The sequence below is a fragment of the Lissotriton helveticus genome, chromosome 1_2, assembly GCF_964261635.1.
Source record: "Lissotriton helveticus chromosome 1_2, aLisHel1.1, whole genome shotgun sequence".
Lineage (NCBI taxonomy): Eukaryota > Metazoa > Chordata > Amphibia > Caudata > Salamandridae > Lissotriton > Lissotriton helveticus.
This window is the reverse complement of record NC_136058.1, coordinates 375,873,840-375,894,849: the sequence shown is the minus strand read 5'-3', so window position 1 is coordinate 375,894,849 and position 21,010 is coordinate 375,873,840. Positions and strand designations below refer to the sequence as shown.

Here is a 21,010-nt window from a genome sequence, read left to right as displayed (position 1 = left end):
TTTAGTGTTATATTAAAGGAAGAGGATGTGGTATCCTGGTTACCTGTCTCCAGGTAACTGGATGCCACTGCCTTGGTTCTAGAATGTATTCTAAGAGTCAGTTGTATGCTGGATGTGGACAAGTGTGGTCGCACCTGCCTGTTCTTCAATAAAGCCTTTTCCTACAATCCTGCGTTGGATCTTCACAACACTCAGTAAGACAAACAAGTAGCTCGTCTCAACAACAGAAACTACGCTAATTTCAGAAACAGTCCCGTCTCTTTTTTCTCCACTCTAGTGTCTAGACCTTCTCCGTCAAGCTTCAGGAATGTCAGTAATACACTTTTAATGTCTGGAAAAAAAGGCCTCACCTCGATATTGTGCACAGATATTGGCCAATGACTTTTAAAATGAAACCTGCAGGCTCCCATTACTCCGGCTCACACATAAATGCATCCATCACACATGCACATTTAAAATACACTTGGATAGTAGTACTCGCTGTTGGGCACTCCGAGCAGGGAAATTCGAGCATCAGAGTGTAAACCAAGCAGGAGACATTGCCGTCCCAACAGAGCACAACAATACTGCCTACATTTATCCTCCAGTATTCCACCAATGTCTGCCTCCCAACCACTTCACCCCTAACCCACTTGGTAGCGTCCATCCACGTCTCCCTCAGTAGCCAGTGTAATCTTTCCACCCAGTATCTAGAGTTGTTGAATTATGTGATTTGCATTAATGATTTAAATTCAGTCGACTCATTTAGAAACCCTTTCATCTTTGGGCCACATGCATCTTTGTGGTGTCAGATAGTATTACTCCAAGTCTGGGACAACCAAACCCCCTTTATCGTAGGGTGAGTATCTCCCTATCGATTCATGCTTTTTTAGCTCACCAAATCATTCTAGCACGTAATGATTTAAGTGTGGCGAAAAATGATTTGTTGTGGTGGAAAGGAATATTAACAAATAAATATAGAAATGTAGGGAGTACACCCATCTTAATCAGGGCATTGTAAGCAGGAGCTTAACCCAGGTAACGTATACTGGGAGACGGCCTTTCCGGAACTGGCCTGTACTTAGAACAAATAATTGTTTCAAAGACCTGTCATGTAGACTGCGTCATGGAAATTAACCCATATTTCTCCCAGTTTATGAAAATACTGGAGTACCTTACAAACCTTATCATCTCCCCAATAACCGGGGAAAAGTTCACATCTGGGTTCCTAGTAAAAAGAAGAATATCGTCCGCATACATCGAGACCAGTACGTACCTGTTTTGAACGTCAGCCTGCTACTGAAGTTCTTTTCTCACAGTCAGCATGCTTCAGTACTCCATTGCAATGACAAGGAAGATGGGTGAAAGGAGGCGGCCCGCCTGGTGCCCATTCCAACCTCAGATGGATCTGACACTAATTTGGTGATGATGAGTGTTAGGTTTCCTTCCCCTAAATATTTCAGATGGAACTCGGCCTGCTGGAGATTGAGGAGTCAATCTAAAAATGTCCACTCTTGCCTTTGCAAATAAGAGAATTTCTTTCAGAACTTTGTATAGTCTCTCAATCATGACATTGGCATCTGGATGATCTAAAAACATGTCTTATCTCTTCCTACTCACGTCTAGAAATTCCTCCATTTCTCTTGACATAAGCTACAACACGTTATTAGTCAACAGCGTGTTGGGGATGCCCTCTCTACTAAACACTTCCTGCAACAGTTTAATCACATTCCTGGATTCAATGCTGTGGGTTAAACATACATCAAATAAATGACGTATTATCGACAGTGCCTGCCACAACAACTGTCCTACTCCACACGTCCCACGGATTACTCGGTAACCTGCTATCACCTTCGGTTGTTCTCTTGGATCATGTATTTTGTCACTTCCCATGCATTCTGTGCACTCTCTACCTCTCGCTGCATGTCCAAAGCAGCCACTGGTAGTTGCACCTCAGTCTTCTTAGGCTTCACAATTCTCTTCAGTATACTAGGAGGCACCAGTCTGGATCCTCTAAAAATAAACCCATCCACTATGGAAAGGTTGTCTCTGGTCTCTAAAGATTTCTTGTGCCAAGCATAACATATATCTCAACACCTTCTTCCTCATGTCGTCTGCAACTATTATCGTTCCACTCTTACTCCTTTATTATCCCCTTGGTCACAGCACAGACATTATATGCCTCACCATCCCCTTCTTCACCAGAATCATCTTCATGATATCCAATATGACCAGACTCGAGAGACAACGCCATTCTACACTCCAGGGATGTATAGAACTTCAAAGTTCGATCCCTGGAGAGTAGCAACCCTCCTGGAGATTACACCAGACAGGGAATTAGTTCCTTCCTTTCTAAAATGCTAAATTAGCATTTTATAATTGGGATTCCACAATAATGTTAGTGTTACTGAGATTTTTAAAGAGTTCTGTTACCCTGAGGTGTCCTGGAGCTATACGCTACAGGCCAAAATGACATCTGTAGATGATGGCTAAGATGACCCTTTGTTAGACCTGGCACCATTGGCGTGGGTCTCCCTTCCATTTTTGCTGTTGCCTCATGTTTTTGCTGGTGTTAGATGCATTGGGCACTGTGCCACTGCTGTCCAGTGCCACAGTGCGAGTGCTCCCTACTGTAAATTGATGTATTGATTAGTGGTTCCATGATTGGATATTTGGTTTACTTGTCAGACCCTAGTACAGTGCACTGAGTGTGCCCAGGGCGTGTAAATCCAAATGCCGCTGGTGGGCTTGCATCACTGGTTGTGCCACCCACAGAAGCGGCCTTGTAAAACGTGTCTAAGGTCTGCCATTGCAGAGTATGCGTGCAGTCTGGTACTGTCACGCTGACTGGGCAAGTGCACCCACTTGCCCGTCCCTAAACCTTCCCTTGACTTCATAATAGTCACCCCTATGGTAGGCCCACGGACAGGGTGCATTTTAAGTACAAGGTAGGACAAGCCCTGATGTGTGTGGCATGTCCTAGTAGTGAGTTACAGCCATTTTCGTTTTTCACTATTGCAAGGTTACCTGTTCTCAATAGGCCACAATGGGATGCTGGATTGCTACATGTTTATAATCCTAGCAGACTCAGAGAGCATCGTAGAAATTCGAGTTTAGTATGCCTGGACTCAGAATAATAAAATACATCTTTTAGTGAAGTGTATTTTAATATTCTGTGCTGGAAAATACCACTTTTAGAAAGTAGGTGTTTGCTTGCCTAACCATTTGAGCCTGCCTCTGCGAGGTTGTGTATTCCTCCGTCTGGTTTCTGTGAGTGACAGGGCTGGGGGATTTCAAGAGACAGGCTGGGGCAGCCCGGTGGTGAATAGGGAGATCTGCATATAGATGGGAGGGAGGAGTTGCACCTGGGACCTGAATAGGGCTGGGCCTTCCCTGTGGAATGCTGGCTCCACCTCCTGTGGTGTGTCTGATGTATCTGCCCTGCACGCTGAAAGAAGAGAAGGAAGACTGTCAACAAAGTGCTCCAGGACTGTACTTGCCTTCCACAATGCTGGCTCCATCTCCTGTGTGGCGTCTGATGTGCCTGCCCTGCGCTGTGAAAGGAAAAGAGAAGTCTGGTAAACAGAGTGCTTCAGAACTGGCTCAAACTGGGCACAGGCCCTTCTCACCTCAGAAAAGAAAGGATTTAGGGGTATAAGTATTGGGACTCTGATCCCATGAATTTAGATAACTTCTGGACTTACAACACAAAACCTCTGCTGAGGAGAAGGAACCCGAAGAAACTGAGGAGAGACTATTCCAAAGCTGAAGTGCTGCTTGGGGGATTGGCCTGCAGTGGTTACCTGACTGCCAAAGAGAGGAGAAAGTACTTTGTGGACTTTTCTTTCAACTTGTGCAAAGATCTCCAAGGGCTTGGAAGGACCAGTGGACTTCACCAGCCTTTGTGAATTGCTGCTGGAAACAAGTGGCTACAGAAGCAGGGAGCTGTGACCGACTCTCACGACTGTCCCTGCAGCGCTCTCTGTGAGTCAGGGCCTGAGTGCGCGGGACAGGCGTCCGATAATGGTACCAGAGCCTGCATGTGGAGGCTTCGTGGCTGGGTGCTCCTCTGTCTCCTTCTTTCTCCCCGGCAGGTGATGGCGATGGGCCAGGGGGCGATCTTTTCCAGATCAAGCGATATCAGGTTGTGGTCGTGGAGTACTTTTAGTGAGCGTACCTCATTTTAGCCAAGCCCCCTGCTGTTACATCACTCATACTCTGTACCTGTTACGACGTCTAAATATATGTCCCCTCCCCAAGAAATCTCAATAAATAAACATTGCAAAAATAGAAGAAATGCATGGATGTCTATAGGTTCTAACAGTTGTATATATTGTATTTTCATAGTAAGTGCAGACACATTCAGATGGTAAAAAGTTTTTTAATTACTGTTACTCAAGTAGTTGTATAGGATAAAATAAAAAGTTGCTCCCACTTAGCCTGCATTGGAAATATAAATCCAGGTAAGGAAGTATTTGATATTCTGTGTTTGTAACATTTAAAGAAAAATATCTTTATTATTTACATTTTCATTATTGGAATATGAAAGAACAATCCACTCCTGTTATAAGTTTAAAATCATGATCATGAACCTTGAAAACACCTTGAAGATCTTTAATCTTGAAAAAATAATTTTGGCTTGAGAACCTTTATTGAAGCATGTTATTTACGGTTAAATGCAAACATACAGAAACTTCTTACAACATGTGTCTTAATGTAGGAGTGAAAGTATCTAAAACACAGCAAATGATGACAATGATTGCAGATGACAGGCGTCAGTCTTCTTTTGGGCACTCATCTTCAGTTATCGAAGCTAACTTAAATCATATTCGATGCTGCAAGAGAGAAGGATTGTCATTAACAGCCACCAAGAAAGAATGCAAAAGAACCACCTGAAAGTCTCGGTGCATATTTTCCTAATGCAACATCCTTTTATCTTCGACTATCTGTTTATGAAATCTTTTTCACAACAGAATGCTTCTGATCAGACATATGGAGTGATTGGGGAGGATAAGGTGCATACATGCAGCTGCCCAGCTGCGCAGGCAGGAGAACAGACTAAATAGTGAACTGCAGTAACCGATTCATCCACTAATCCAATAATCACACTTCTTGATTGTGTTAAAGCCAAAACACAACGTAACGGGGAAAAGTTCATTGAATACTGACATAAAATGCACTACCCAATGGTTCATTTGTTGGCTCGCTCAGAGAGAAGTCTCATTTAAAAGTTTTGTTCAGAACTGATAGCCCAACAAACAGTTTTACTCGAGTAGTTTGAAGTAAGCCAAGCCTCCCCCCCAACACAAGCAGGTAAGACATCCCACTAAAGTTGTGCATACACTCAGGGGTTACGTTTAAGCCTAGATCCACTCAGCATTTATATGGTGTACCCTTTTCATAGCACACCTTTTCGGTAGAGTTTGGTGCTCTTTCATTGCTTTTTTTTTTTAAATGATTTTATTGTTAATCCATGTTCGTACAGAGAAAGAAAATCACAACAGAATACATCAGCCAGCGGTTCACGATACACAATTTCCTAGTTAAAACAAAACATAGCTCAGCAGGGAGAAGATCAAAATAAAAATACAAAAAAGGAGAAAGAAAAAAAACAAAACAACAAAAAAAAATGGGATTTACTCACCCATATAAGTAGCAACTGGACCCCAAATTTCGCAACCGAGTTTCTTTTAACGTTTGCCTTTCAGGGCATATAAACAATATTCAATATTGAAGGATGCTAAAAATCTGGCCCTCCACAATTCAAAAGATGGTGCATCCTTCTGTAGCCACATTGAGGCAATACATAGTCTTATTACTGCGTTTGGCATAAATATCAGGTACCTACATTTATACATCATTTGGTCCCTCTATGTTCCCTCATCTATCTCCAATAATACATGAGCATTGGAAAGTCGTACCGTTCCACCCAATATCTCCGCCAAACATTTCTCAATGTACCCAGACAGACCAAATTGAAATGCATGCATGAGTTAAAAATATGTACTATATCAGCCTCATCAGACCCATAAAGAAAGCATTTCCCATCATTGGACCCCCCCACCCCAATTTAAACAATTTGGCCGGGGTATAATATAAATTAAAGATCGTCTTGTAATGTTGTGCACGTAAATTAGCTGCCATAAATAATCTCCCTGCCATGTCGATAGAAGTTTCAATCCGAGTGCCAACACAGCCAAGCCGGCTGTCCCATTTTAAATTATGAGTCCCTAGATCATTGCCCTTAGTATTTAATAATAGAGAATACAAATGGCCAATATAAGCATTCTTCCCCACAGCTTCAATAACCGGGTTTTGATCTGTATTCCAGCGATGTTTACACAAATAATCACGAACTTGCAGATATTGGAAAAAATCGGGCCGTCGAATTTGAAATTTCTCAACTAACATTTTAAAAGACATCAGTTCCCCATTAAAATATAGATCTCCTATTTTTTTAACCCCTTTAGCTCACCAATTGTCTACTATTCGGTCCCAGAATATCGATGGAAGAAGTACAGAAGCGGTTAGAGGGGTATACCTAGATATTTTTCCAAAGTTATAGTGTTTATTTACAGCCCTCCACACCTTATAGGCCGTTATCAAGACCATAAACTGCGTCCTCTTATACTAATTCATATCCACATTGCTAAACAAGCGGTTTTTAGCTTTACTGCCGAGCAGCATTTGAAAGATGGAGGGAGCTTCAGCTACACTACACAATTCTATTCCTGTTAATAAGATGTTCATGTGCTGTAAAATGCAGACAAAATAATATAGGGTAAAATCCGGGACAGCCCAACCAACTTGTTTGCGCGGCAAAGTCATAAATCGCATAGCTCTCCGCGATTTCCCCTGTGCCCACACAAATCCAGCACACGCAGATTGTAGCAGCGCAAGATTAGCCCAAGATATCTCAAGTGGGACGGATCACAAGAAGTATAGAATTTTAGGCAGGACTTACATTTTCAAGACATTACATCGCCCTACCATAGACAGATGTAAACATTCACATCTCTCCAGTTGCTTCTGCACATCACTTAAAAGAGATTGCCAGTTAACCTCTACCAGTGCATTTAAGCAAGCCCGCAGCTTAATCCCCAAATAAGTCACCTCATTAACTACCCTTTGATCCGCAAAAGTCGTTATAGTAACACAGAGTATTTGTGTCTTGGCAGTGTTAAGTTTATAGCCTGAAATGGCTCCAAACTGTAACACCAATAGTTCTATTTCTGGCATAGCAGTTGAGGGATTCGATGTTACCACGGCCACATCATCTGCATATGCAAGGACCCGATAATATTCATGTTGCCAGATCACGGGTTCAATCCTAGAACTGATTTCAAGCATTTTTATAAATGGGTCAATATATAGTGAGAACAACAGGGGAGAACAGGGACATCCCTGCCTTGTACCATGGGTAATATGCACTGGGCTAGATTCTAAACCCATAATACAGATTCTTGCTGTGGGTTGGAGGTATAGCGCTTGTACAGCTAGGATAAAATTTGGCTGAAAACCCCGGCGCTGTAATACTGCCCATAAAAATCCCCATGCGACCCGGTCAAAAGCCTCTTTTATTGCTAGTGTGTTACGGTTATTTGGTTATTGCTGTAATGCAACAACACCAAATGCAGGAACTGTAATGGTCCCAATTCTGAGAGAACACATGGGTTTTATAGGGGCGATGCCAGTAGGATCTATCAACACCAAAGTACAGGTCAAAAGCCCTGTAGCACTCAACTCTCGGTCACCCCATGCTGTGATATGAGGAGCAGAGGCCATCCTTGACGGTGGGTGAGGGCACAGTTTGAGTACATCCTCTGGGAACATCCCAGCAACAACACAGGACACTGCTGGCAAACTTGCATATTTTCAATCCCACTGAGAAAAAAATTGATGTCAAAACAGACAAGTTGAACTAGTGCTTGTGCGGTGCAACTTCCCATTCCCATGCCTCTAGTCCAAAGGGTACTGAACAACACTGTCATTCTGATGGACATTTTCGACAAATCAATAGTTTACTTTTTGTGTAACATTGGTTGTGTTCATCTAGTTTTTTTGTATTCATTATCCAGACATTTTCTGCTATGCCGGACATTGTCTTGTCTCTGCCTCTTATTTCCTTGAAACACACAAGATGATGGACGGAATGTTGCACAATGGCAAAACATTCACCCCAGTCACAGATGTGGATTTAATCCATTGTTATTTTGCTCACCAAGCCACGCCAGTTCAGACATGGCCATATGCAAATCAGTCTTGACCCTGTTCCTCATGGGAACAGGGTATCGCTTTGTTTGCCCTAAGTTGGCAGGGTATGCTCAGACGTGAGTCCCTTGCACACTGTGCCACTGGATTCAAGCTAGCCTGGCTGATGAGGATTATGAATCCGAAACCGGTTCCAGGATGCTTGTTTCCGGTCCAGGGAAGACATGGCTTGGCAGTTTGGGTTGGACTGTTCCCATGAGGCACAGGGTCAGACTGATTTGCATATGGCCATGTCTGAACTGGGGTGGCAGAGTGAGCTAAAGAATGGTGATGGATTAAACCCAGGTCAGTTGACTGGGGGTGAGTGTTTGATTTGCTCAAACGCTCCGTCCATCATCCCCTTTTGTACATCTTATTTCTTTGAGGTTTATTTCAGTTTGCAATTAGCACAGTGTTATTTTAGATATGAATTTCTCCTAAAAGTTTATAAGTCTGTCCTTTCTTACCTTGGCGTTTACTGTATAGACCAAGATGCCAGAGTGCTTTACCTTTCTTATTACAATGGTAGGTGTCTCCTAGGGATGGTTCTGGATTGTTAATTCATGCCTAGCTCATGTACTTCTCATTTCATTGCTTTGATTCAGTCTATCTCGCTTTATTCATGAAATCAAGCAAGAGAAACCCTGGTTGCAGCATTCCTGATTTCCAGCACATAGATGGTGACAAAGGTTGATTTTAAATCAGGAGCCAGAGGCCAACATTATGCAGTCAATCCCTTTATCGCCACCACTCAGCAGCACCTTTAAAGCTCATAGAACTTAGAATCATAGAACAATCCGACATAATAAAACCCCTCAGCAACCAGTCCTCATCCTTCTTTTATTGCTGCTGCTCACTCAGATAAGTCTGTGTACTCTGCTGCTTTGTGCTCTGTTGAAGGATCACGGTTTTGAATGTTAATTTACTTTTGGGAACGAATGGCTATTTTTAAATGTGTAGTATCAGCATACACATTTATTCAGGATTTTTTTAATAAGATTTTTTAGGTGTGTTTAAAACTCTGATTGTCTTCTGTTAAGCATGTGATTGAGAGCGTCCCACTTAGTTGACGGCTTGTTACATCCTGCCATTATGCTATATTAAACGCGCGGTATGACAGATTAAGAATTCATGGGACAATGTCACCAGTATGAGGAGGTTTGGGAGGTGTTTGCTGAGCTTGCGATCGACATTCGTACCGGGTTTACATTAGGAAGATCCGTTGGTGTTATAAAGGATGAAACTGGAGGCGGAAGAAGGTAAGAGCAGACTTTATTCTGTCACCCACTCTCCAAGACTGCCTGAGAGATGCCAACATTTTAAGGCAAGCTCTGGCAGGACATACCACCAGAGGAAGGGGGAAAAAAGGGGAGGAACGTACCACAAGAAAGTGTCAAACAGGAAGGAAGATTACAACAGTTTTACTTGAAGCGCACTTGAATTCGGTATTGCTTAATTTAATTTGCTTTTAGATCAGTAAGTTGTTGTGCCTGGGAGACTGTTAAAAAATTAAAAAATAATTATACCTTTGCGCGAGCCAGGAGCCCCATGCCGGATGCGAATGTTTGTAAAGGACCGTCATAATGTGCGGCTGTGTACGCACATGCCGGCGGCCATGTTGAATGGGACTTGACTGCTGACTGCACTTTATTTTGGGAATTATTTTTATTAAGAAACTTGGCGATACATTTGAATATCATACCACAGATTACAGTCTTCATACATATATAGGGGTATTTTTCACTCTCTTACATTTATGCTACGGTATTGCAATAATGAGTTCAATGTCATCCACAGCACTCCTTCGTTTCTTAACTTTAGTACGGAACACTTCATGCATTATGAATGTATAATTTGACCAATGTTTTAACGCCTCGAGAGAAAACATTTTTCCTGAATCCTGGGCTAGGTCCATTATCATTCCAATCTTCAAGTAGGGCCAAAGGGGTGATCCTGCCTGTTATAGGCCTATTTCCCTAATAGACTCTGCCATAAAAATCTTGGGCAGAGTCATTTTAGGTAGAATGACAACATGGCTAGAAGGCAGAGGAACCATGTCGAATGCCCAGTATGGCGTCAGGGCCAAAAGGAGCACATTGGATCAATGTTTAAATCTCCAATTGATCATTAGTAAATATACTATAGCGAAAGAGGGGGCCCTGTACATGGCCTTTATGGAACTCTCCTCAGCATTCGATCTGGTCAACAGGTCGAGGCTGTGGGGGGTCCTTCTGGACATGGGTATTGATCCTCCGCTGGTTGGCTTTTTAGCTGACCTCCATCGCGGCTTACAGGCCTCCGTCAGAGTCACCCGGGAGGGGAGGTGCACTAGTCATTTTAAATCAGAGTGGGGGGTGCGGCAAGGGTGCATCCTTGCCCCCCTCTTCACATTATACATAAATGCACTTGAGCCAGCTTTGGCCACCTCGGCTGTGGACGTTCCGCGTGCAGGGGAGACCAATATTCCAGTCCTCCTGTACGCGGATGACGCTGTTCTCTTGGCTCGCACAGGTGTGGCTCTTAACAGACTACTGGCCTCTTTTGGTGATTTTATGACCTCCTTAGATCTGAAAATTAACACTCAAAAATCCCAGGTCATGATTGTTGGGTCATCTGGCAGGAAAAAGAAATCAATAACATTCTCCTGCACAGGGAAAGAAGTTAAGAGGGTCTCATCCTTCACCTACCTGGGGGTGATTTTTGATGATAGAGGAACCTGGGGCACCCAACATAAGTCAAAAACCAATGCAGTAGCAAGATCAGCTGCAGCTCTGCTGAGTTTCGTTAAAAGAATGGGGGCACGACCAATGGAAGCTATTCTTAAAGTCTACAAAGCCAAATGGTTGGCCATAGCCACCTATGGATCATCAATATGGGGATACTATTCAGAAGGTGGAAAACACATTTTTAAGATCCCTGCTTTCTGTTCCCCAGTCTACTCCCACCTTTACCACACACTCAGAGTTAGGTATTGGGTTTGTCACAGATCAAATTAAATCCGCCCCTGTTATCTGCTGGTTAAAAACCTGCCTTAACCAGGAAATTTCCTTAAACCATCTGATCCTTAAAGACTGTTTTGCCCTGGACAGAGCTCATAGTATCCCATGGTTGGTTTATGTTAAATCGATGCTCTCAAATGTGGGGCGTATTGAGCTTTTTTACTTTCCTGATCGCATAAAAAAAGAGGATGTTATGGTGATAAAATCCACACTATTAAGCCTGTTCGCGGCAGAGCGAGAGGAGATAGAGATGAGAAAACCGCTTGTTAGAAGGAATTACGTACTTACTACTGGCCCAGGCCTTGAACCCTACCTAGCTTTTGTAACTAGACCATTTCATCGTTTTCTTTTAACTAGATTTCGCTTAAACATGATACACTTGCTGCTTGGTTCTTTTGCAACGTGGGATACACCTGTTAACGCAAACCCTTGTGATTGTGACCAATTCTCTACACAGGACACATTACATTTCATCATGTTTTGCGAACACTAAGCACAAATTAGAAAAAAGTATCTGTTACCAATCTTGCGGGAGGCGGGCTTCTTACAGGTCAGGCCTGCGCTCGTATTTTTACAACTTCTGTCTAGTGCAAGTGTAACTTTTCATATAGCGAGTTTTTTAGTGGCAGCTGTTCGTATAAACAAGAAGCACCCTAAAATACGGCACTAATATATTATAACTGACATCGCTTACCCGCTGGGTGACTGAGGACTTGTTCGCTGCTGCTGCCTGGGTGCTGTTCCTGCAAACCCGCATCTCGCGGGACTCGCTTCGCGGTTCCCGCTTCGCCGCTCCTCTTGTGAGCTCGGACTGAGGAGGAGGGGTCGGGCCATCTGGAACTGCTGTCGGGTGTGTGGCTGGTGCAGCAGGGCTGCGAGCGGTGTGACCAGGGACTCCATCTCCCAGGAGTCACTGATAGCCTGACCCGTAACACCTGGGCCGCTCTCCCTGCTTGCCCCGCCCCCCACCTACGGTTTTAAAAATCAACGCCTCCAAACCTCCCTGGGACTCTGAAATCGCTTACCCGCTGGGTGACTGAGGACTTGTTCGCTGCTGCTGCCTGGGTGCTGTTCCTGCAAACCCGCATCTCGCCGGACCCGCTTCGTGGGTCCCGCTTCGCGGCTCCTCTTGTGAGCTGAGACTGAGGAGGAGGGGTCGGGCCATCTGGAACTGCTGTGGGGTGTGTGGCTGGTGCAGCAGGGCTGCGAGCGGTGTGACCAGGGACTCCATCTCCCAGGAGTTCCTGATAGCCTGACCCGTAACACCTGTGCCGCTCCCTGCTTGTCCCGCTCCCCACCTGTCGCCTCCCCCTATTTTGTACAGGCCATCTCCTCCACTGCGCGGGAGCGCGCGGGAGCGTCCCGGGAGAAGCCCGGGACAAGGGCGGGACCGTCTGTGGCCGTCCGTGGTCAGGCGAGGTTGGGTTGGGCCACCCTCCTCGATCCGTCGTATCAATTAGATATATTATTTTGTTATTGGCTCAATTATGCCTCTACACTCTGGAAAGGAACAAACTGTTCAGTTGCAGACTACTAAGGGGGTGGTCTCTGGCCCCTTGGATGCCTTTATCTCTAGGGCAACAGGTATTTTGGAAAAAGAGATAGCTACGGCTGAAATACGGCTCTCAATTGATCTAGTTAGTGGGAAACTTTCTTCGTTAGGCTTTATTGCTACAATACCTAGTCCCGAGGCACCGGCACCGAGTGCTAGTCATCTTCTGGTCGTAGCACCGGTGGATGTGCATCGTGAGGCGGGGGGGGGGAGGGCTCGTCCCTGATCCCCTCTGATAGTGATACAAACTCTGGGAATTCACACTGTAGTGGGGCTGAGGGTAGTGTGCTTCTGGCTAGTCAATCTCAGCCGGACTCATCCTCGGATGAGGACTCCATGAGAAACCTACCGCGCAAGAGGAAAAGATGTAAGGGCCGCCAGAGGGGAGGCGCCACCAAGATCCTAAAAACAAATGGCTTATTCCAGCCAACTACTACTCCCGAAGCCATTTCTAACTTACTCCCTGCCTTGGTTTTAAATGATCCCCTGCATCCTCCCCATATCCCTTTTGGGTCTTCAGATCCTTGTCCTATGTGTTATAATAGTGATGATGGCTTGTTGGGTAAAATGGAAGCTTTATTTAAAACCCTTTTACTGCCCGTCTTAGAAAGAACTAGATTGATGACCTCAAAATTGGACGCACTTGAGAATCTTGTTAATACCAATACAGATCTTTTAAAAAAACTAGTTAATTCTCAAAGTGCCTTGGCGAATCCTATCCTCTCTAGTAATTTCAAAGTACAGGGAGCAGTGGCTACGGTCAAGTTGCCATCTATAGCATCCGCTAAGCCAGCATCCATAAGTCCTGTTTTAAATAAACCCGAAGGGACGGGGGTAGGGGACAGAATCGCGAATAATGATAACATACCCATATTGGCCACAACTTCACAGGTCCCAAAGAAGGCTAGTTCCAAATCTAACCCCTTGTGTCAGCCAAGTATCCCCAAACGCCTTGTGGCTACGTTGGCCCAAGCCCATGTGAGGGGTGATTCTAACACATCTACACAGCCCAAAATAAGTAATGGAGTATTGGGGAGTAGAACTATCAATCCCTCCATTCTCTCCTCGAAGGTCAAAAAATGGGGACCCCCCTGCACAGATTTACCTGTTGAAGCCACCCCATACACGATTGTCCTAACAGGTGTCACACCCATTAGGGAGGGCCAAACTGAATACTATGGGGATCTCAAAAATAGAGTTGTTTTTTGGTTAAATAAACATCGCCCCCTCCCTCCCTCCTCTTTCACTGACATATTGAATGTGAGAAGAGTTGATTGGGTGGGCCACTGTACTAAGGACTTAGAAGGGAACTGTATTATTATATCTTTCAAGGACCCTTGGGTTGTGGATTTCATACGCAGGGAAGGAAGGTTTGGTAGATTGGGTGATGTGCAGACATTGGGTCTTGGGTATTTATCCCAAACGATTCTGTGAGTTCCCCCCCTAACCATATGATTCCAAGAAGACCTATTAGGAGATTCCAAGCGGATAGAACTCCCTCTACCCCGTACTATCCCATATTGTTTAATCGCTTCGAATCCCTTTCTGGCCTGGAGGGTATCGATTGACTTTATCCTGTAGTTGGGAGTGGGAGTGATTCCAGCAATCATGTAGGTGGGGCTGATGCAGACTGTAATTCGGCATTGAATCTGGGGGGAGGCACCCTGGAGATAGAGAAGGTGACAGCCCCCATATATAATATGGATGCCAATCTGGAGGTGGGTCCTCAACTAAACAAGTGTGAGAATTCGGGAGTGGCTCAACGTGTTCAGAATGTCACTGTATCCCCCAGTCAGGCTGTGCCGCTCAAACTAGCTTCATGGAACATAGCGGGGTTAAAGGGGCGTATGGGTTCAGAGGATTGGGTAGATTTCATTGACACATTTGATATTTTGTTGTTTCAAGAGAGTTGGGCTCCTGATCCAATCCACAGGGTAGGGTTTTTAAATGTTTTCAAACCAGCAGTGAAGGGTCATAAAGGGAGAGCTTCAGGGGGCCTAGTTATCTGGGTCAAACAGTCTATTGGCTATAGGCCAGTGGAAATTGATGTGGATAACCCGGATCTCCTGGGAATTAAATTATGTAAGGAAGATTCCCAGGATGTTGTAGTTATTAACATCTATGCCCAAGGCCGCCCCGGAGGGCGTTGTCCTGCTATATTAAATATATTAGATTCTTACCTCGAAGGGATTGGGAGAGACAAGTTACTCGTTTTAGCAGGGGACCTTAACTGTACCTTTGAACCCTTGCTTAGTGCTGGGGAGGACCTGGGGTTGGAGGATGACACCGTGTGGAAAATCCCGATGCTGTCCTTGAATAATATTAAAAGGGCCACAGAGGTGGCTTTACATTGGGCGGGGTTGTGTCTGGATTGGGGTCTGAGAGCAGTCAACGGTCGTACGGCCTCTGACAAGGCCGGTAAATCCACTTTTGACAATGGGGTTAGTAAAAGCAGAATAGATTATATTCTGTTAAAAATAGAATATTGGTAATTTCTGGACGACATGGAAGTCATGGTTCGCCCCGAAAGCGATCACAACCCATTGTCTCTTAGTCTAAGAGTCCCCGGTATCCCGCTGGGTCTGCTTTTGCTGCATATCTAAAGGGTGATGCCATCTTGACTAATGATAGAAGAAGACTCAAATTGTCAAGGGTTGTGGAGTCTCCCTCCCTCTTAGACGGTATAACAGAGGTAGTTTCGTCGACTCTGAACGGCAGTTTGAAATTATCGCCCACTGCGGCTGCCACCGACCAGATCAGTGACCTTCACGAACAGTGTTTTAACAAACTTAAGGCCCTTCTAACCCTCCCATTAACACGAGGAAAGGCGAAGGCACAGGGTTGTCAGGAAAAATGGTACAACAAAAATTGTAGGATCGCGCATAGCGGTTTAATTAAAGCAGTTAAATCCAGGATAACAAGTGATATAAAAGAGGCACGTTTAAGGTACAAAAAAGTACAGTGGGAGGCGAAAAAAGAGTGGGATGAACGCCATTGGTCTGATCTTTTAGAGGCTTGTAGCTCCTCCAACCAGGTTAAATTCTGGGAAATAGTGAAGTGGGGTAGGAAGCCCGATTCACAAATCCCTGTTAATCACGTGTCTGTGGAAGCATGGGTCGAATTTTATTCTAGTCAGTTTATGGATCCTGATTTGGAATCTCGTACTGGCCAAGTCAAGTGGGAAACCTCTCTCCTCACTCATAACCAAGTGTTAATTTTTACGTCCTTAGAAACCGAGTCTGCACTCCGCTTGGTTCAGCGTGGGAAAGCGCCAGGGATGGATTCCATCCCGGCTGATTTATTTAAAACGAAACTCCAACTCTGGGTTCCCTATATAACCTCGGTAGCGAATGCCATTGCTAAAGGGGCACGGATCCCAGTGTCCTGGAAGGGGGCGGAAATTCTTCCCATTTTTAAAAAAGGGGACCGCTCGGTCCCGGGCAATTATCGCCCCATGAGCTTAATCGACTCGCTACAAAAAATTATTGCCAGGATGGTCCTTGCCAGAGTCCAGGGTTGGATGGAGATGGAAAGTATTCTTTCTCCCCTACAGGCCGGCTTTAGATCAGGCACCAGCCCCATCGACCAGGTCTTCAGATTTACTCTGATATACTGGAAGGTGGTGCTGTTGGGCGGCGGATCCATCTATGCTGCCTTTGTAGATCTAAAGTCGGCCTTCGATCTCGTGCCAAGGATTAAACTATGGGCTGTCCTGAAAAACCTGGGACTGCCACCGGAATTGCTTGACCTGGTAGTAATACTACACGAGGGCAACTTTGCTAGGGTGAGGTGGGGAGGCCAAGGGCAGGTGACGGATTGCTTCCCCGTGACTCGAGGCGTCCGTCAGGATTGTGTATTGGCACCCACGCTCTTTTTGCTGTTTATCGACCAGGTGGTGAAGTTCTTTGCTGATACCTCCACTGATGCTCCTTCACTGGGTGGGACTAAGTTCCCCATGCTCATCTTTGCCGATGACACTCTGCTCCTCTCAAAGACCCGTAGTGGCTTGCAAACTGCATTAAATAGATTTGAGGAGTTCTGAAAGGTTAACGATATGAAAATTAATGTGAGCAAGACCAAATTTATGGTTTTAACTAAAAGTCGCCCCATCAAAATTTCAGTGAGCATGAATGGAGTAAGTCTTGAACAAGTAGAGGTCATGACCTATCTAGGAGTAACCTTGGATTATCGCCTTAGCCGGAAACCTCAGGTTGACACACTTTACCTAAGATTTGCACGCCTTACTGGCTGTCTTCTGCAGGAGCAAAAAAGGTCTCTAACCAAACGGATTAAACCCGCTCTTAGGATTTATGACACTATGGTCAGCTCTGCAATTTTGTACGGGGCAGATCTTTGGGCGTACATGGACCTATCAACTTTGGTAAAAGTTCAAAACAAATTCATGCGAAAACTTGTAGGACTTCCCCAATCCGCTCCGACCAAACCACTTTGTTTGGACATGGGTAGCAAACCAATCAACAAGATGGCTCGATATCGGCTAGTAGCTCTGTGGAGACGCATTTGGACGTCCCCAGATCTAAGCCTCTTTGCCAGGGAATTAGAGGAAGTAAGATCAGTTTGGGGGTCTAGTAGTATACCCTGGCTGCGCGAAGTTAAACTAATCTTGGAAGACATGGGTTGTAACCAGCTGTGGGTTTCTCCGGGGTCTACTTCCTTCCCCTCTAAGCAAGATTTCAAAGCACTATATTGGGCCTTTGTTCGACAAGAGTCTGTTATTAGTTCAGACGCTACTAGCTTAACAGGTAGATTCCTGTCCCACAAATTGGATCCCTTTTTTGGGACGTTATAACCAAGACATTAGATAAAAAGCTGTACCATCAGTTCCGAGTTGGGTCTCTTCCTTTAAGGTCTTTTACTAAGAAGTGGTCCGCCCTTTCAACTGATTCTTGCCCTTGGTGTACTGTTCATAAGGCGAGTGTTGATCATTTCTTATTTGCATGCCCTGCCTATTGCGCACCAAGAAACAAATGGATTATGCCCATTTGCTGCCATCTTAAAGTCCGAGGGAGTGCTGACGCTTTGTGGGCACTACGTACCACCACCTCTGAGGCGGTAGTCGTAGGTGTTGCCAAATTCCTGGGGTGGGCATGGGTTATTAGAGCCAGACATTTGCAGGCATCCTGATTCCTAATTTTTAAATGGGTTTTTATATATGAGGTCTTTATTATACTGTTTAATTCTTTTTTTTTTTTTTTAAAGACCTTTATTACCACACAAGCATTTACACAGCTTTACGCCTACAACCCTGGGGCCGGCAGCACCTGGTTAACGTTTGCGTTCATAGTTAAGTCACACAGCCCCTTTGCCGACATCCCGGGGGTACGGCGGCGTTTTACAACAGTGTGTGTGGTTTGGGTGTCGTTCAGGATGCGGATATATGTATGTCTGGTTTTATATTTATAGCATTAAACGTTGTTGAAAGCGTTCAAGAAGCATGTGTGGTAAAAACAAAAAGGGGGAAAAAAGAAAAAGAGAAAAGAGATGAAAAGAAGAAACAAACACGGTCAGTGAAGTGTTTTGATTTCGACTCCATTTAGCACCAGAGATGCATCCGAAGTGTATTCAGTACCACGATTACAGCCACTTGGGAACAGCCTAGACTAGATCTTCTGTTCCGGACTGCGAGATAGGAGGAGGCTCACAGATGTTACCCCGAAAGTCATTCCACCTTGACCACACTTCTCCCCATTTGCGGGAACACCCTCTTGCAACGTACACAGTCTTTTCTTGCAGCATGCACCAATTCATGTCGCTTTGCCAGTCTGTCAGTTTCGGTGGAGTATGGGCTCCCCACAGCCTAGCGATGTTCCTCTTTGCTATCATCTGTCCTAGCGTCGCCCAGATTCTCCCTCTCGAAGGGCAGGTCCGTGGGTTCCCAAATGTTCAAGAGGCATCGCTTGGCCTCAGGCCGAATCTCAACTTCCCAAACCTCCCGCATACACCGCACCACTCTCGTCCAGTACTTTTGCACTATCGGACAGTCCCACAATATGTGAAAGAAGGTACCTGCCCCTCCACAACCTCTCCTGCAGAGCCTGTCTCCCCCCCTCCCCATCGCTTGAAGCCTAGTGCAGGAGATGTACACCCTGTGTAAGATTTTTAGTTGGACTAGGCGCAGTCTGGCCGATATCGCTACCTCCCTAGGAGAGGCGAGAGCAAACATCCATTCCTCCTCATCAATCTCCAGTCCGTCATTGACCCATTTCTCCCTTAGGGGAAGGAGCGTGTCAGGGGGATTATTTATCAATTTTCTGTAGGTAAGTGAGATAGCGTGTTCTGGGATGAGTCCGTCCAGTATTCTGTCCTCTAGTGGGGAAGCCTGCGGCAGTGTCGCATCCGTTGGAATGCTTGCCTGTAGGGAGTGTCGCACTTGCATGTACCGGAAGCGTTCGGTTTGAGCCAGGTCATATGTGTCCTGTAGGTGGGCGAAAGTGTGGATGCCTTTAGGGCTCCAGAGGTCTTTTATTTGCGAGATCCCTATAAGGTCCCAGTTACGGAACCCTTTGGTACTCCCTAGATTACCAAGCTTTTCGGAGGCCCAAAGTGGAGTTGACATTGTAAGGACACCTGACCACCCCAGTTCCAGCTGAGCAATGTGCCATATCTGTACTGAGTGTTGTGTCGGGCCTGTGAGGTGTAGTTTGCCTGGTTTTGAGTAGAGTGCAAGCTCATAGTTTCCCCCAGGTAGCAGCCATCTATCCATCCCGTACCCAGGTTCGTTCCCGTCACTGTACGTCCCGTGATTGATCGCTGCCAGGTGTGCGGCCCAATAGTACTTGCGGATGTCTGGGAGGGCAATTCCACCATCGTACCACCCCAATGTAAGTTTACGCAGTGCGATTCTGGGCGTCCCGGCCCATAGGAGTTCACGTTGTGCCGCTTCGACTGCTACAAAGTAGGATTTAGGTACTAGGTCAGAATAATTCTGCAGTGCGTATAGAAATCTCGGCAATGCCACCATCTTGAAGAGGGCTGCACGGCCCAGCAATGATAACGGGAGTTGCTGCCAAGCTTTGGCGTCTCGTTGGAGCCGTCGTAAAGGTGGCAGCAAGTTCTTCTCGTGCAGTAGAGTTTTATCCGTGGAGACAAAGACTCCTAAGTATCGAAAGCCGTCTTCCGCCACTGTCATGGGACACGTGTCTGGGAGCCTCGGAGCGGCCCCATGGAGTACATATAAATGGGATTTGCTCCAATTAATCCGAAATCCGGAGTTTCGGCCAAAGCTCGCGAAGATGTCGAGCGCTGCCATTATAGATCTACGTGGCCTGGTGAGGTAAAGTAAGATGTCATCGGCATATAATGAGATCTTGTCCTCCCACCCCTCTGTCCATGCTATCCCTTTAAGATAAACGTCTTGCCTTATCCACGCCGCGAGTGGTTCGAGGGAGAGAGCAAACAGCAACGGCGAGAGAGGGCACCCCTGTCTAGTCCCCCGCTCTAGGGTGAAGATCTCGGAAGCCTTACCGTTCACTACTACCTGGGCAAGCGGCTCGGTGTAAAGGAGCCGGATCCACAAAATAAAATTAGGCCCAAAGCCAAGTTTACAAAGAACCGCGATCATGTAGGGCCATTCAAGGGTGTCGAATGCCATAGTGGCATCTAGGGAGACCACCACCGCATCTTCGTGTATCTTGTGTCGTTGCCCGAGCACCCCGTAGAGCCGCCGTATATTCAGTGCAGTGTTGCGGTGAGGCATGAACCCCGATTGATCCGGGTGGACCAGGGTAGGGAGGACCGACTGGAGTCGATTCGCCAGTGTCTTGGCCAGGATTTTCGGCTCCGCGTTAAGCAGCGAGATTGGCCTGTATGAAACGCATGACTCTTTAGGCTTCCCTTCTTTAGGTATTGCCACGATAGTGGCTATACGCTGGTCTCGTGGCAACCTCCCCGTCTCTTTGCTTTTGTCAAACATGTGTTTAAGGTGATGACTAAGTATGTCCGGCTTCAATTTGTAGAGCTCTATTGGGAGGCCGTTGGGTCCTCAGGCTTTACCAGGGCGAAGGTCAGTGATTGCACGTTGCAGCTCAGTGACTGCGAGTGGGCTTTCAAGGGCCTCTCGATCTTCTTCTGATAAACAGGACCTGCGGATGTCCGCCAGGAGGGCCACAGAGTCCTCCTCCGGACGATCCGATTCCCGGCTATAGACCTTTTGGTAGCGTCTCGCAAATTCAGCCACTATCTCCCGTGGTTCGGTTAGAATGGTCCCCGA

At 45.8% G+C, this 21,010-nt stretch overlaps 1 protein-coding gene across 2 annotated transcripts in view; it reads right to left on the bottom strand.

The window, feature by feature from the left end:
- Positions 1-4,340: 4,340 nt before the first annotated feature.
- The window catches only part of LOC144805937 (NACHT, LRR and PYD domains-containing protein 3-like), a 509,894-nt gene continuing 493,224 nt past the window's right edge, over positions 4,341-21,010 (bottom strand). For both annotated transcript variants that reach the window (XM_078672409.1, XM_078672405.1), the window contains one exon: positions 4,341-4,814. In XM_078672409.1, coding sequence (XP_078528535.1) covers positions 4,793-4,814 — 22 coding nt within the window. In that variant the 3' untranslated portion in view covers positions 4,341-4,792. The remainder of the gene's footprint in view (positions 4,815-21,010) is intronic.